The sequence below is a fragment of the Sorex fumeus genome, unplaced genomic scaffold (assembly GCF_029834395.1).
Source record: "Sorex fumeus unplaced genomic scaffold, SorFum_2.1 ptg000048l, whole genome shotgun sequence".
Taxonomy (NCBI): domain Eukaryota; kingdom Metazoa; phylum Chordata; class Mammalia; order Eulipotyphla; family Soricidae; genus Sorex; species Sorex fumeus.
In genome coordinates, this window is record NW_026606105.1 from 15,749,013 (window position 1) to 15,762,340 (window position 13,328).

The 13,328-nt window shown below is 58.7% G+C and overlaps 1 protein-coding gene across 1 annotated transcript in view; it reads left to right on the forward strand.

Annotated features, from left to right (window-relative positions):
- PODXL (podocalyxin like) overlaps window positions 1–13,328 on the forward strand; it is a 49,469-nt gene extending 36,141 nt beyond the window's left edge. The window contains exons 2-8 of the mRNA XM_056123977.1: window positions 1,558–2,262; window positions 4,194–4,438; window positions 4,657–4,740; window positions 7,365–7,512; window positions 7,600–7,661; window positions 7,779–7,946; window positions 10,095–13,328. Coding sequence (XP_055979952.1) covers window positions 1,558–2,262; window positions 4,194–4,438; window positions 4,657–4,740; window positions 7,365–7,512; window positions 7,600–7,661; window positions 7,779–7,946; window positions 10,095–10,292 — 1,610 coding nt within the window. The 3' untranslated portion in view covers window positions 10,293–13,328. The remainder of the gene's footprint in view (window positions 1–1,557; window positions 2,263–4,193; window positions 4,439–4,656; window positions 4,741–7,364; window positions 7,513–7,599; window positions 7,662–7,778; window positions 7,947–10,094) is intronic.

Sequence of the window (13,328 nt, forward strand, 5' to 3'; positions counted from 1 at the left end):
TGTGGATGTGTGGATGTGCGTATATGTGAGAGCGTATATGTGTTGAGCATGTGAGTATGTATGTGAGCATGTGTTCTGTGTGTATATGTAAGAGCATATGTATTCTGTGTATGTATACACGTGTATACTGAACGCATATTTGAGTATATGAGAGCATATGTGTGTTGGTGTGGGTGTGTATGTGTGTCTATGTAAGTATGAGTGTGTGTATATGTGAGAGCTTATGTGGTCTGTGTAGCACTGCACAGTAGCACTGTCCTCCCGTTGTTCATCGATTTGCTCGAGTGGGCCCAGTAATGTCTCCATCGTGAGACTTGTTGTTACTGTGTTTGGCATATCGAATACATCCCGGTGAGCTTGCCACGCTTTGCAGTGCGGATGAAATACTCTTGGTAGCTTGCCAGGCTCTCCGAGAGGGACGGAGGAATCGAACCTGGCTCAGCCGGGCTGGCCACGCACAAGGCAAACGCCCTATGACTGTGCTGTCGCTCCAGATAGCACAGTGTATGTATGTGTATAGTGAAAGCATGTGTATGTTGTGTAAATATATGAGAGCATATGTGTTAGTGTGGGTATATGTGTGTGTGTCTGTGAGTATGAGTGTATGTGAGTGTGTGTATCTGAGAGCATATGCGTGTTGTGTGAGTGTGTGTGTGTGTGTGTGTGTGTGTGTGCGCGTGTGCATGTGAACACACCCACATGGACAGCAGTAGATCCCGGGCCCCTCTCTTTTAGGGGACCCACTCTGCTGGGTACTTGCTCTGTGTTCGGCTGTGGAATGGGCCAGAGGAGGCAGCGCTGGTCTGGGTGGGCCCGAGCCGACATCTCCAGCTCGGTGTGTATGTCTCGCCTCCCACAGGGGAGGGCTGCATGCGGGGCTGGCAGAGCAAGTGACGTCTCAGATGAGGCCAGTTCCTCTCCATCAAAGCCGTCTCTGAGCAGGGGGCAGTTCCTCAAACTGCCATGAGATGCCATCGATGGCGACTACCATCCCTTCCCCCCTTTCGGCACCAGACACTGGATTCTTCACTGGGAGCTGGTTCTAGCCCTAGTTGTGACTGCGCCCTCTTCTCCGTGAACGGGGCGGGGGGGGGGGGCGGGCGTGGGTTAAGGGTCTCCCTTTCCTGGCCTGGCGCGTCTGTCACTCACCCCCACCCATTTCTTCCCAGCACACCTATGTAGCCGTAGGGTTGCCCTCGCCGCCTTGAGATGACTCTCGGAGAGCAGCTGGCCTCCTTCACCTCGCCATCGGGCAGTTGGGCCTGTGCGTGGGTGTGGGTGGGAGAGAGGAAGCCGAGGGGATCTGCTGGTCTGCTTTTGGGGTGGTCATGAAAGATGTGTCCCCGGCCCTGGGGAGGGCCAGGAATCTCCCCCGACCTGCCTCATCACCCCTGTTCTGCAGAATTTCCCTTGGACTTTCTTCGCTTGCCTCTGGGGGGGTCGTCTCCCACATGAGGACTCAGGCTTTCGACCAGACGGCGGCTTGGATGATCGTAGGTGAGCGCTGGAGACTTGGGGGTGCCCCTAACTTGATTCTCTGTTGTCTTCCGGAAACAGATCCCCAGCTTGTGGAACCACCAAAGAGCACGGCCACATCTGCAGCCCCGGGTCAGGAAGTGACGGCAGCGCCCACGGCGGCCAGCACTGTTGCGGTGACCACGGCTGTTCCCAGCCCTGGCACTCAGACGGACAAGGATGCCCCGGGCGCTGAGCCCGATGGCACTGTGCAGCGCAGTCCCGATCCAGGTGCCTCTGTGGCCCCAACCACAGTCAAAGGGAGCTCGGTGCCCGCCCCCGCCCCCAGCGACAGCACGTCCGTGGGAGCCCTAGTGGACACGGAGGCCACTGCAACCTCCGCCCAGCCCAGCCTGGTCGGGCTGCCCACGGTCAAAGCCACGGCCACCACCAGCAGCTCCCCCGTTGTCTCTGATGCCGGTCCCCAGGGCCCAGACCCGGCTGTGCAGGCGTCCAGCCCGGTCCCCACTAAGCCGGCCCCCACCAGCGTCCAGGACGGGGCCCAGAGCTCAGCCACAGTCACTGCCCCGGAAGCGGGAGAGACAGAGACGTCGCCCCCCGCAGGAGTGAGCCACCCAGCCAGCACGGCCTCTGCGCCGCCCGCCTCCCCCAGCCCGGCTGCTGCCACGGACTCTGGGCCTCCTGGCAGCGTGCCCGAGGCTGGGGACCAGAGGACTGTGACGCCCAGTGGCCCCAGCCCTGCGGTGGGCTCCACCTCTGTGCCTGCAGGGTCGCCTTCTGCTGCAAGTGAGTAGCCTTTGGGGGTTGGTGGTGGGAAGCAGCTTCCTCATGCTCCCATAATGCCCGCCAAGGTGCCCCACCCACTCTCATGCTGGGTCCCCGTGGCAATGGCTGCCAGAGACCCGCTCCCCCCCTTTCCCTTTCCCCTAGGCTGTGTGATCTGGGAGAGACCAGCTCCCTGTGTGGTGCTCAAGGACACACCCAGGGCTCTGGGACGCCAGGGGTTGGGGGCACGAGGACCCCCTTGAGGTTCTTTCCCGTCCTTGTTTTGTGGCCGTCCGCAATGTGCTGTGCTTTAGTGGACCCTGTGATTCCCGGCTTGACACACACCAGCTCACGCACACGTCATAGCAAAGTGTTTTTGGTTTCTTAGGCTTTTTTTTTTTTTTTTTTTTGGCTTTTTGGGTCACCCCCAGTGATACTCAGGGGTTACTAACTTCTGGCTCTGCACTCAGGAACTACTCCTGGTGGTGCTTGGGGGGGCCATATGGGATGCCAGGGATTGAACTCGGGTTGGCCATGTGCAAGACAAACGCCCTCCCCGCTGTACTATATCACTCCAACCCCTTTTTGGTTTTTTTCTGGGTTTTTGGGTTTTTTTTTTTTTTTTTTTTTTTTTTTGCTTTTTGGGTCACACCCAGCGATGCTCAGGGGTTACTTACTCCTGCTCTACACTCAGGAATTACTCCTGGTGGTGCTCGGGGAACCATATGGGATCCTTGGGATTGAACTTGGGTCGGCCATGTGCCAAGGCAAATACCCTACCTGCCGTACTATCTCCCTGGCCCTGGTTTCTTTGTTTTGGGGCCACAGGGGTTACTCCTGGCTCTGTGCTCAGAGATCACTCCTGGTGGGCTTGGGGGACCATATGGGATCCCAGGGATCAAACCTGGATCGGCCGCGTACAAGGCAAGGGCCCTACTTGCTGTACTATCACCACAGCCTCCACCCTACCGCCATTGGCTCTGCTTAAAAAATTTAGTCCTATTGTCACTTCTGGGCATGCTGGAGGCCACAGCCCTCTGTGCTTCTGGGGAGAAGGGGCCTGTGAGGCCAGGGTTGGGCCCAGGGCCTTGCCGATGCAGGGCATACGTACCCTACCTCAGCCCGTTCATTTTTTTTAAAGGGAGATTAATTTTATTTTATTATTTCTTTTTTTTTTCTTTTTGGGTCACACCCGGCGATGCTCAGGGGTTACTCCTGGTTCATGCACTCAGGAATTACTCCTGGCGGTGCTCGGGGAACCATATGGGATGCTGGGAATCGAACCTGGGTCGGCCATGTTGGCTGCATGCAAGGCAAACGCCCTACCCGCTGTGCTATTGCTCCAGCCCCAGCCTGTTCATTTTCATGGTGCTGAGGACCCAGTCCAGTTCTTGTGTGGTTTGGGGCCACACCCGGGGAGTGCTCAAGGCTGACTCCTGGCTCTCCTCTCAGGGATCAGTCCTGCTGGAATGCAGGGGACCATCTGGGGGTGAGGAGGTGGGAACTGAACTCAGGTTGGCCACGTGCAAGACCAAGGCCATACCCCTAGATTCCACTTTTTTTTTTTTTTAACTTTTTTGCAGTTCTTCACCCATTATGTTCATTTAAAAAGTCACGGATGGCACAGGAGCCTTAAGGCCGGGGCTCGTGTCATACTGGCACGTGCTAGGGCTCAGAGTCAGCACACTGCCAGGGGATGTGGTGGGCTGGGGGCTCGGTTTGGGGAGCACCTGCCTCCCAGTTCCCTTGTGCTTCTCTAAAACTGGGGCGATTCTTGCGGTGCCTTTCCGTGAGTTGTGGGGCAGAACGTGTGAGCTGGTGCTTCAGTTCCCCTAGTTTGTTGTCGAGATGGGGTGAGCTCAACCCCCTCCCCATAGCAAAGACCTCGGGCCAGGAAGGATGATGGTGTTTCTCCGGGATGCTGAGGCTCTGCCCTGGGTTTTCCTTCCCAGGTACGGTGTCATCGGATGTGGTCCCGGGACATGGGCCAGATGCCAGCCGGCAGCCTAACATCACTGAGACCCCAGCATTGTCCTCAGGGAGCCCCTCCCTGGACACTGTGAGACCCACGGACACGTCCGCCAGTCCGGAGGCTATGCCCTCCACGACGGCGCCTGCAGATTCCAGCGCTCCCGTCACATCAGCCACCCCCCACGAAATCCACCCCTCTCCCACCTCAACTTCGGGGAGCCGCAGGGTAATTCCAGGAGGGACAGCACCCAGTCTGGGATGAAGGGTTCTGGGGTGGGGCTGCCGGGGGCCCTCCGCCCTTCACCCCTACTGGATTCAGGCGTGTCCAGCATCTGCCCCCAGCCCGCCCCTGGTCTTACTCTTCTCCGAATGCCCTCTGTACAAGGTGGAGGGGGGATGGCTCGGGTACGAGCTGGCAGCCTCATCCTCAACCTCTATCCCCAGGATTTCTTCGAGATACACTGTGACCCGCCGGAAAGGTTCTCAGAGAAGATGCTGGTCCTGAACTTCACCAAAACGGGACTGTGTGTGAGTACTGCTCAGTTAGACCTTCCATAGGCGTCACACCCCAGGTGGCGGGGGCAGTGGGGTTAGGGGGAGGGCTGGAAGTACCTTTCCCTACCTCACCGAGGCATGGCTGGTGCAGATGCTCGCAGCCAAGTGCTTGCCATAGGACTCCCATTGCAGTGCTCACAGAGGCCTGAGACCCTTGCTTAACTTGGGGCACTGGGGTCCAGCTGCCTCTGGTGCAGGATGGGACTCTATGAGATCAACAGGACTGGATTGGAAATGAGAGACTTTGTGTGCTTAGTTTTACCCATTCTAATAGTGGTAGCACTGTAGCAATGTCCTCCCGTTGTTCATCGATTTGCTCGAGTGGGCCCAGTAACGTCTCCATTGTGAGACTTTTTGTTACTGTGTTTGGCATATTCAACACGTCACGGGTAGCTTGCTAGGCTTTGCCGTGTGGGCGAGATACTCTCAGCTTGCCGGGCTTTCCAAGAGGGGCAGAGGAATCGAACCCGGCTTGGCCAGGCCAACCGCACGCAAGGCAAACGCCCTACTGCTGTGCTATCGCTCCAGCCCCTAATAGTGGTAATAGTGGCTTTTGTTATTAATTTTTTTAAAAGTAAAAACAGATTTTATTTGGAGGTTTCTTCAGAAAGGAGAGAGAGAGACAGAGACAGACAGACAGGCAGAGAGAAAGACAGACAGACAGACAGACAGACAGACAGACACAGGCTTCTCCAAAGGCAGAGAGCTCCTCCACACATCCCAGCATCCAATATGCAGCGACACATCTCAAGAGGGAAGATTGGGGGGGGGGGGGGGCTGGAGCGATAGCACAGCAGGTAGGGCGTTTGCCTTAACACACGGCCGACCCAGGTAGGATTCCCAGCATCCCATATGGCACCCTGAGCACCGCCAGGGGTAATTCCTGAGTGCAGAGCCAGGAGTAACCCCTGAGCATCGCTGGGTGTGAGCCAAAAAGTAAAAAAAAAATTTTTTTTTAATTTAAAAAAAAATAGAGGGGAGATGCGGGCGTCACATGTGCTCGGGCAGCATATGTGCCTCTAACAGTGGGGAAGTTTTCCTGGTCTGATGCCTCCTGGTTTTCTGACACCCCCACTCTTAAGCTACGGAGTCAGTGTAAGCCTGAGCATCGGGGACCACTGCCGGCAGCTGTGCCTCTGCCTGGGTGCTGGGCGCCTGTGAGTGCAGCTGCGTGTGCCTACTCCTAGAAGGATGCAGGGCTGGGGTCCAGCAGCTGGGGGCTGTGTGCCCCGGGTGCTGCATGGCTCTCTGCTGCCCTCTGCTGGTGTGTGTCTGCTTCTATTCTGGGACCTCCAGCAGCCGGCAAGGGGGGGGGGGGGGGGCGTGCTAACCCGTTTCTCGCCGCCTGCATTTTCTGCTGCTGTTTTCTTTCGGGAGTCTGTTTTGCTGGGGTTTTCCCCGCAGACCTTTGCCAGAGCACACGCTGAGACCAAAGTCCATGCTGTTTGTGGTGCCAGGGGCATGTGCCCCTGGCAGAGTGTCACAAGGGGCAGGGGTCACTCTGGTGTTCATCCCGCCTCTCTGCAGGCTCCTACTAAGGACGCAGACTTGTCCGGTGCGGGCTGGAGGGATAGCGGGGAGGGCTCTGGCTTTGCACAGGGCCAGCTGGCACTGCCAGGAGTGATCCCTGAGTTCCAGAGCCAGGAGTAAGCCCTGAGCACTGCCAGGTGCGGCTCCAAAACAAGAACGAAGAAACCCCAAAACAGGCCAGAGCAATAGCACAGCGGGTAGGGCGTTTGCTTTGCATGTGGCCAGCCTGGGTTCAATCCCCAGCATCCCATATGGTCCTCTGAGCACTGCCAGTAGTAATTCCTGAGTGCAGAGCCAGGAGTAACCCCTGAGCATTCTCTGGGTGTGACCCAAAAAGCCAAAAAAAAAAAAAAAACCCAAACAACAACAACAACCCAAAATAACGCAATAAAACCTTGTCAAGTGCATGACTGGTGTGAGAAGCCCTTTCCCCCTTCGCTATTAAAAAGGAAGGTGGAACCATTTTCCCTGCCCGGCACCAGGCGGGAATGAGAGCCCTGAGGGACCGCGTGTATGCGTGTTCATGTGTGTGCACGCGTGTCTGCAGTTAGCCAGAACAGTCCTGAATCCCAAATGGAGTCACACTCAGGGGTCTGAGTCGTCTCTGCCATCCACCCTGGCCTCCTCACCCTCAGCTGTGTTGTCCACGCCCTCTCCATTGGGAAGTGCTGGTGGTCCCCCTGGGGGTGGTGTCTCCTCAGAGTCGCCCACCCACCCTGTTGCTCTTCCCCTTAGGGATGGAGGACCAGGGCTGCTGTGGGGTGGGGATCGAACCCAGGGCCTTATCAGTTCCAGGTGCCTGCACTGCGCCCCGTGGCTGATGGTCACAGCAGCTGGGACACTTGGAGCTCTGTCATGGCTATGTCGTGGGCTGTCCTGTGTGCTGGGTCTCCCCTCTGTCCTGCTGTGACCTGGGCCTTGAGGAGCCCCAGGGCGAGATGCCTTGCTGGGGGGTGGGCAGGAGGCAGCCGGGAGAGCAGAGTCACAGAGAACTGGGGACCAGTCTCACGACCTGCCACCACCCACCATGGTCCCTGAAGAATCACCCCGGGGTCTCGCCTCTGCAGTCCGGGAGCCCTCCTGATGACAAGCTGGCGACGCTTCTGTGCCAAGCGGCCAAAGCCACCTTCAACCCGGCGCACGACCAGTGCCACATCTGGCTGGCCCCCGTTCCGGAAATCCAGGCGTTGGCCGTCAAAGAGATCACCATTCAGAGTGAGTGTGTGGTTGGGATTGGCCCTGGGGGCCCTGCGGCCCACTGAGCTGAGCGAGACCCCTGAGCTGTCTCTCTTTTCCCCGCAGCCAACCTCCTTCCCCAGGACGTGTACGAGTCGCTGAGAGACAAATGGGATGCCCTGAAGGAGGTAGATGGGGGGGTTGGGGACGCCCCCTCCCTCCCAGCCTGGGAGGCAGCAGTGGAGCATGCTGGGGAATGCCTGGGGGCTCCGTTCTCACCTGTGCTCTCTGTCCTGGACCGCCAGGTGGGGGTCAGCAACATGCAGCTGGGGGAGCTGGGCCCCCCCGAGGAGGCGGAGGACCGGTTCAGCATGCCTCTCATCATCACCATCATCTGCATGGCCTCCTTCCTGCTCCTCGTGGCCGCGCTCTACGGCTGCTGCCACCAGCGCCTCTCACAGAGGAAGGACCAGGTGAGCCCCCTGGGTCCCCCTGGCTGGCCACACGGGCCTCATGTGAGGGGAAAGCGAGCTCCCCACCATCCTAGCCTTTCTGGTAGCCAGCTGGGAGGCGGTCCGGGAGCTTCTGGAAATTTCGGGGAGGGATGCCCTAGCACTCGCTCTGTCCTGTGCTCTGTCGTGCTGAGGGTCACACTGGGGACTGGTCCAGGTGGATGGTCCCTCCCCTGTGGAAATGCTCAGAGGGGTCCCGTAGACCGCCCTGGCCTGCCAACCTCGGCACCAGCTCACCCACCTGTTCTTGCTAGGATCTCCACATCCGGCTTGTTCCCACAGCAGCTGCGGCAGAGTCTTGGGCCCCTGCCCAGGGGGTCCCTGGAGTCCCTTGGGTGTGAAGTCTGGGCAGTTGAGAGGATTTTCTTCTCCCCGTGGCTTCTGCTGTGGATGCAGCCAGCCGCGTGGCTGTCAGCTGGTTGGATCCCGGGGTGCAGCCTGAGTCATGCTCCCATTCCCCCCTGGGGGCCTGGGGGAGCCCACCCCCGCCCCAACCCCAACGTGGTTTAGGGGCTGATTGTATTTATGAAAAGCTCCTCACGGGATCCTGGAGCACGTCCCAGATTGTGTCTCCAATGAGATGGAGAAGAACGCACCATTAGGGGAGAGAAAGCGCCACCTCCAGGAAGAGCTACCTTGAGGAGACGCGACGCACGCCCCCTCGAGCAAAAGCGCGACCTCCCAAGTGAGGAAAGCACGCTCTCGAGAGAGGGTGATGGGCCCTGCGCCCCGTCCCTTAGCCGCCTAGAGAATGAGTCACTGTCTCGCAGAGAGCCTCCTCAGTCCGTTGGGTTGGGGCCCCAAGAGGAAGATGGGGGAGGGGAGGCCGGGGCAGAGCCCATCCCCCTGGACTTCTAAACATGGGCCTGGAGAAGCAGGGGGCGGGGAGCAGGGGAGCAGGATCTTCGGACTCTGGACAAGGCCTGGACGAGGCGGTCTGTGACCTAGGAGGCCTGCGGGGCTGCCCCTCGGGCTAACACTGGGGTTCTGTGGGGGAGTGTGTGTGTGTGTGTGTGTGTACACAAAGCAGCACGGGACCCAGGAGGCCAATGGGGATTTCTGGGGGAGAGGGTGTGTGTGTGTGTGTGTGTGTGTGTGTGTGTGTGTGTGTACACAAAGCAGCACGGGACCCAGGAGACCTATGGGGATTTCTGGGGGAGAGTGTGTGTGTGTGTGTGTGTGTGTGTGTATGTGTGTGTGTGTACACAAAGCAGCATGGGACCCAGGAGGCCTATGGGGATTTCTGGGGGAGAGGGTGTGTGTGTGTGTGTGTGTGTGTGTGTGTACACACAAAGCAGCACGGGACCCAGGAGGCCAATGGGGATTTCTGGGGGAGAGGGTGTGTGTGTGTGTGTGTGTGTGTGTGTGTGTACACAAAGCAGCATGGGACCCAGGAGGCCTATGGGGATTTCTGGGGGAGAGGGTGTGTGTGTGTGTGTGTGTGTGTGTGTGTGTGTGTACATGAGGAGGCCCTGGACCCAGGAGGCCTATGGGGATTTCTGGGGGAGAGGGTGTGTGTGTGTGTATACACAAAGCAGCACGGGACCCAGGAGGCCTATGGGGATTTCTGGGGGAGAGGGTGTGTGTGTGTGTGTGTGTGTGTGTACACACAAAGCAGCACGGGACCCAGGAGGCCAATGGGGATTTCTGGGGGAGAGGGTGTGTGTGTGTGTGTGTGTGTGTGTGTGTGTGTGTACACAAAGCAGCACGGGACCCAGGGGGCCTATGGGGATTTCTGGGGGAGAGGGTATGTGTGTGTGAGGGTGTGTGTGTGTGTGTACACTGGGGTTCTGGGGGGGCGGGGGAGGGTGTGTGTGTGTGTGTGTGTGTATGTGTGTGTGTACATGAGGAGGCCCTGGACCCAGGAGGCCTATGGGGATTTCTGGGGGAGAGGGTGTGTGTGTGTGTGTGTGTGTGTGTGTGTGTGTGTGTGTGTGTGTGTGTGTTTACACGAGGCAGCCCAGGACCCAGGAGGCCTGCGGGGCTGCCCCTCGGGCTAACACTGGGGCTCTGTGGGGGCGGGTGTGTGTGTGTGTGTGTGTAGGGCCGGGTGCTGGGGGTTCTTTGGCCAGGTGGGTCTCCAGCATCGTCCTTTCTCCCCATATCTAGCAAAGGCTCACAGAGGAGCTGCAGACCGTAGAGAACGGGTACCATGACAACCCCACCCTGGAAGTGATGGAGACGTCCTCGGAGATGCAGGAGAAGAAGGTGGTCAGCCTGAATGGGGAGCTGGGGGACAGCTGGATCGTGCCCCTGGACAACCTCACCAAGGACGACCTGGACGAGGAGGAGGACACGCACCTCTAAGCATCGTGGACAGGGCCAGCGGGCTCCGCACCGAGCCACCTCAAGTGCCACTGGACAGGGGAGGGGACGCTTCCCCGAGTAGAGGGGCAGGCTGGGAGGGTCCCCACCCCCCATCCCCACCCCGGTCCCCTCCGCCCCCCCGCGAGGCCTTAACTTTTCCCCTTTCTAGCTGAACAAATCGCGTCTTGTCTCGGTTCCTCTTGTGAGAGCCTGTCTGGGCCAGGGCTCAGGCCCAGGCCCAGATGAGCTTGGGGGCTCTGGGCTGACGGGTCGCGGCCTTTGGCATCCTTGTAGCCTGGGGCCCACAGAGGGTGCCACCAGGGTCACACCGGGTGATGACAGTCAGGATGAACATTGAAACCTTTGCATTCCGTCCCGGGCGCATTCCCAGGGGTCCTTACGTCTGCCCTGTCTCAGCCATCCTGTCCCCTCCGTCCGTCTGTCCATCATGCCGTGGGCCCACCCTGGCCGGCGGGGGTCAGGGGGTGGGGGTTCACCTCCAACACCATGCTCTGCCTTCCACTTTCCTCACATTGTTCTGGGATGAAGGGGACCTGGTTGTGGGGGGGAGGGGGCGGGAGGGGTGCACCGGTCAGTGAAGGGCGGGGAGGGGCCACCCTGGGAATGGGTCCCTGTCCTTCACTCAAACCCAGGGGTGGCACCCCCAGGTCAGCAGCCATCACGCAAGGGCTTGCTTGGCGGCTCATGGCCCGGCCACTGGGGGTTGAAGAGGCAGCTCAGGGACACCCCCGGGCCCTGCACAGGAAGGGCCTCCGTTAGAGGATGGTCTTCCTCCCGGCCCCCCATGTCCGTAGAGACGGGGTCTGGACAGACAATCGACAGGGCAGTGGGAAGGGCCTGGCTGTCCCAGTTCCCAGGGGCTCTCAGGGACATGGCGGTTGGCTGAGGGTTTTGTCACTCATTTTGTGGCCTGGGAGAGGCGTTTGTTTGCAGCTGATTCCGGCTCTCCTGGGCTGTGGGGGGGGGGGGGGTGTGGGGGACCCTGGCGGTCTGCCATCTGCCCCCCGTGGCCTTCCATGGAGCTCGGCAGCTGTGTCCTCGCCTGGGTTTCAAGTGGAGCTGCCCAGCCATCCGGGTGGCATCTCAGGGAAACCAGATCCCCTCTGCGCCCCCGACCCCCTTCCCCCGCCCCATTCCTGAGGGTCTCGGCAGGGGGCCTGGGAGCCCCCAACCCAAGGTCCCGGGACCCAGGGCTCAGAGGGGCAGACATGTATGGAAAATGAAAATTTGGGCCTGGAGGCTGCACCCCGGCGGGCTCAGGCTCTGAGACTTTTGTTTCTCTGTGACGGTGGTCTGTGGCATCCGCGTCTACTGCCGGCTGCCTGGATGTCACGCGTCCCTGCCCACTTGTCCCTCTCGAGAGCAGCAAATGTTTCGACTTGCTGGGTCTGGTGGGTGGACGTGGGGGGGGGCGGATATCTGCTTCCCCAGGGGAGAGCTGTTTGCTTTCTCCTACCCAGCTCTGGGTCACTCTGCCCAGTGGGTCTGCCCAGGGGGCCACAGTCCCTCCGGCCAGGCGTGTCGAGGCCGCAAGTCTGTCCCTGCCAAGAAGCAAATCGAAAGTTGTGACCCTGGTGTCCTTGCGCGGGGAAAGAAGGGCAGTGGACAGGAAAGACAGTGCATGGCCGTGGGGCTGTCCACAGGGAGCCCTAAGACAGCGTGGACTCTTTCAGGGGCGGCCTCTTGGGGGGGGCCCCTCAAGCCTTCGCGGGCCATTTGGGACTCCTGCTCACGCTGGTCTTGCTAAAAAACCTTTTGCTGGCCCCACATTGGAGAAGGCGCCCTCGGCCGGTGTCCTTGCTGGGTTGCTCTGAGCCTTGGGCTGGAAAGGGGAGGACACCAGGTCTTGAAGCCAGTCCCACCTACCGTGCAGTTTTTCAGAGGCAAATGGGTTTCCCCAGGCTGCAGGCAAAGCCTGGATGGACCCAGACCCGGGCCTGGGAGGCCTCCGAGGACCGCACACCCGAGCACGTCCCGCCCCGTCAGACGGGATACGGGTTTGGTCCAGCCGAGACATGAGTCCTTTCTCGCCCCTCTCAATAAGGAAAGCAGGCAGAAAGTTTATTCCAACCGTTTCTAGAGCTTTATCCTTTTTTTTTTTTTGACAATATACTGGAGAAACTTGGAAACATTACGTTCAAGCTGAGCTATCTATCTATATATATGTATACATGGTTCTGGGGATAATGTAAATACAGTGGTCATGCCCTGGTCCGCCCTGCACTGCTTTAAATGAATCTACTTGGAACAAGCCTTGTTGTTAGCTAGGGGAGACGGTTTCCTCCACCCCCACCCTCTCTCTGATAGGAATGTAAATGTTTCTTTTACTAGAAATGACAAGTTTGGGGCTGTGTGATTTTTTTTTTTCCTTTTCTTTGATGAACCATGAAATATCAGGCAGACTGAGATCGAGTCTCTGTCCAGCGGATCTTAACCTGGATTTTTGACCCCTGCTGCCCTGGCTCCAGGGAGATTGTTTCAGCAACCACTACTTTTTACAGAAAAGGAACCAGAAGTCCAGAAAGATAAGGGGACTTAGCCCAAATCTGTCACCTATGGTGACAGAAACAGGACTAAAACATGGGGTGCAAACACAGTGCAGAGTGGGGTGCTGGCAGGGACACTGGCCCCAGGATGGCTGGGTACCATTGGACCCCAGGGAAGGGTCAGTGAGGGCCAGAGGACAGAATCCTCTTTCTCTGTCCTGGTGGCCTCCCGTGGACAGGAGCCTCTGGGCCTGCGGACGTCCCTCCTGGGAGGGGTCAGGGCCCCAGTCTCCGTGGGGAGCAAGAGTGACCTTCAGTCCCTGCTGCTGGCTGGTATGCCCAGGAGCTTGCAGGGGGACGCCCCGGCTGGACATGAGGACGCTGGCCAGTGTGACAGAGTGAATGTGGAGTCTGCCCAGCATGTGTCTTAGTGGACAGGGGTCTGAAGTACACTGGAATTTACTGAGAAACTTATTTGTAAAGACTAATTATTGCCATTTTCTTACGGAAATATATTTTGGAAACTTGT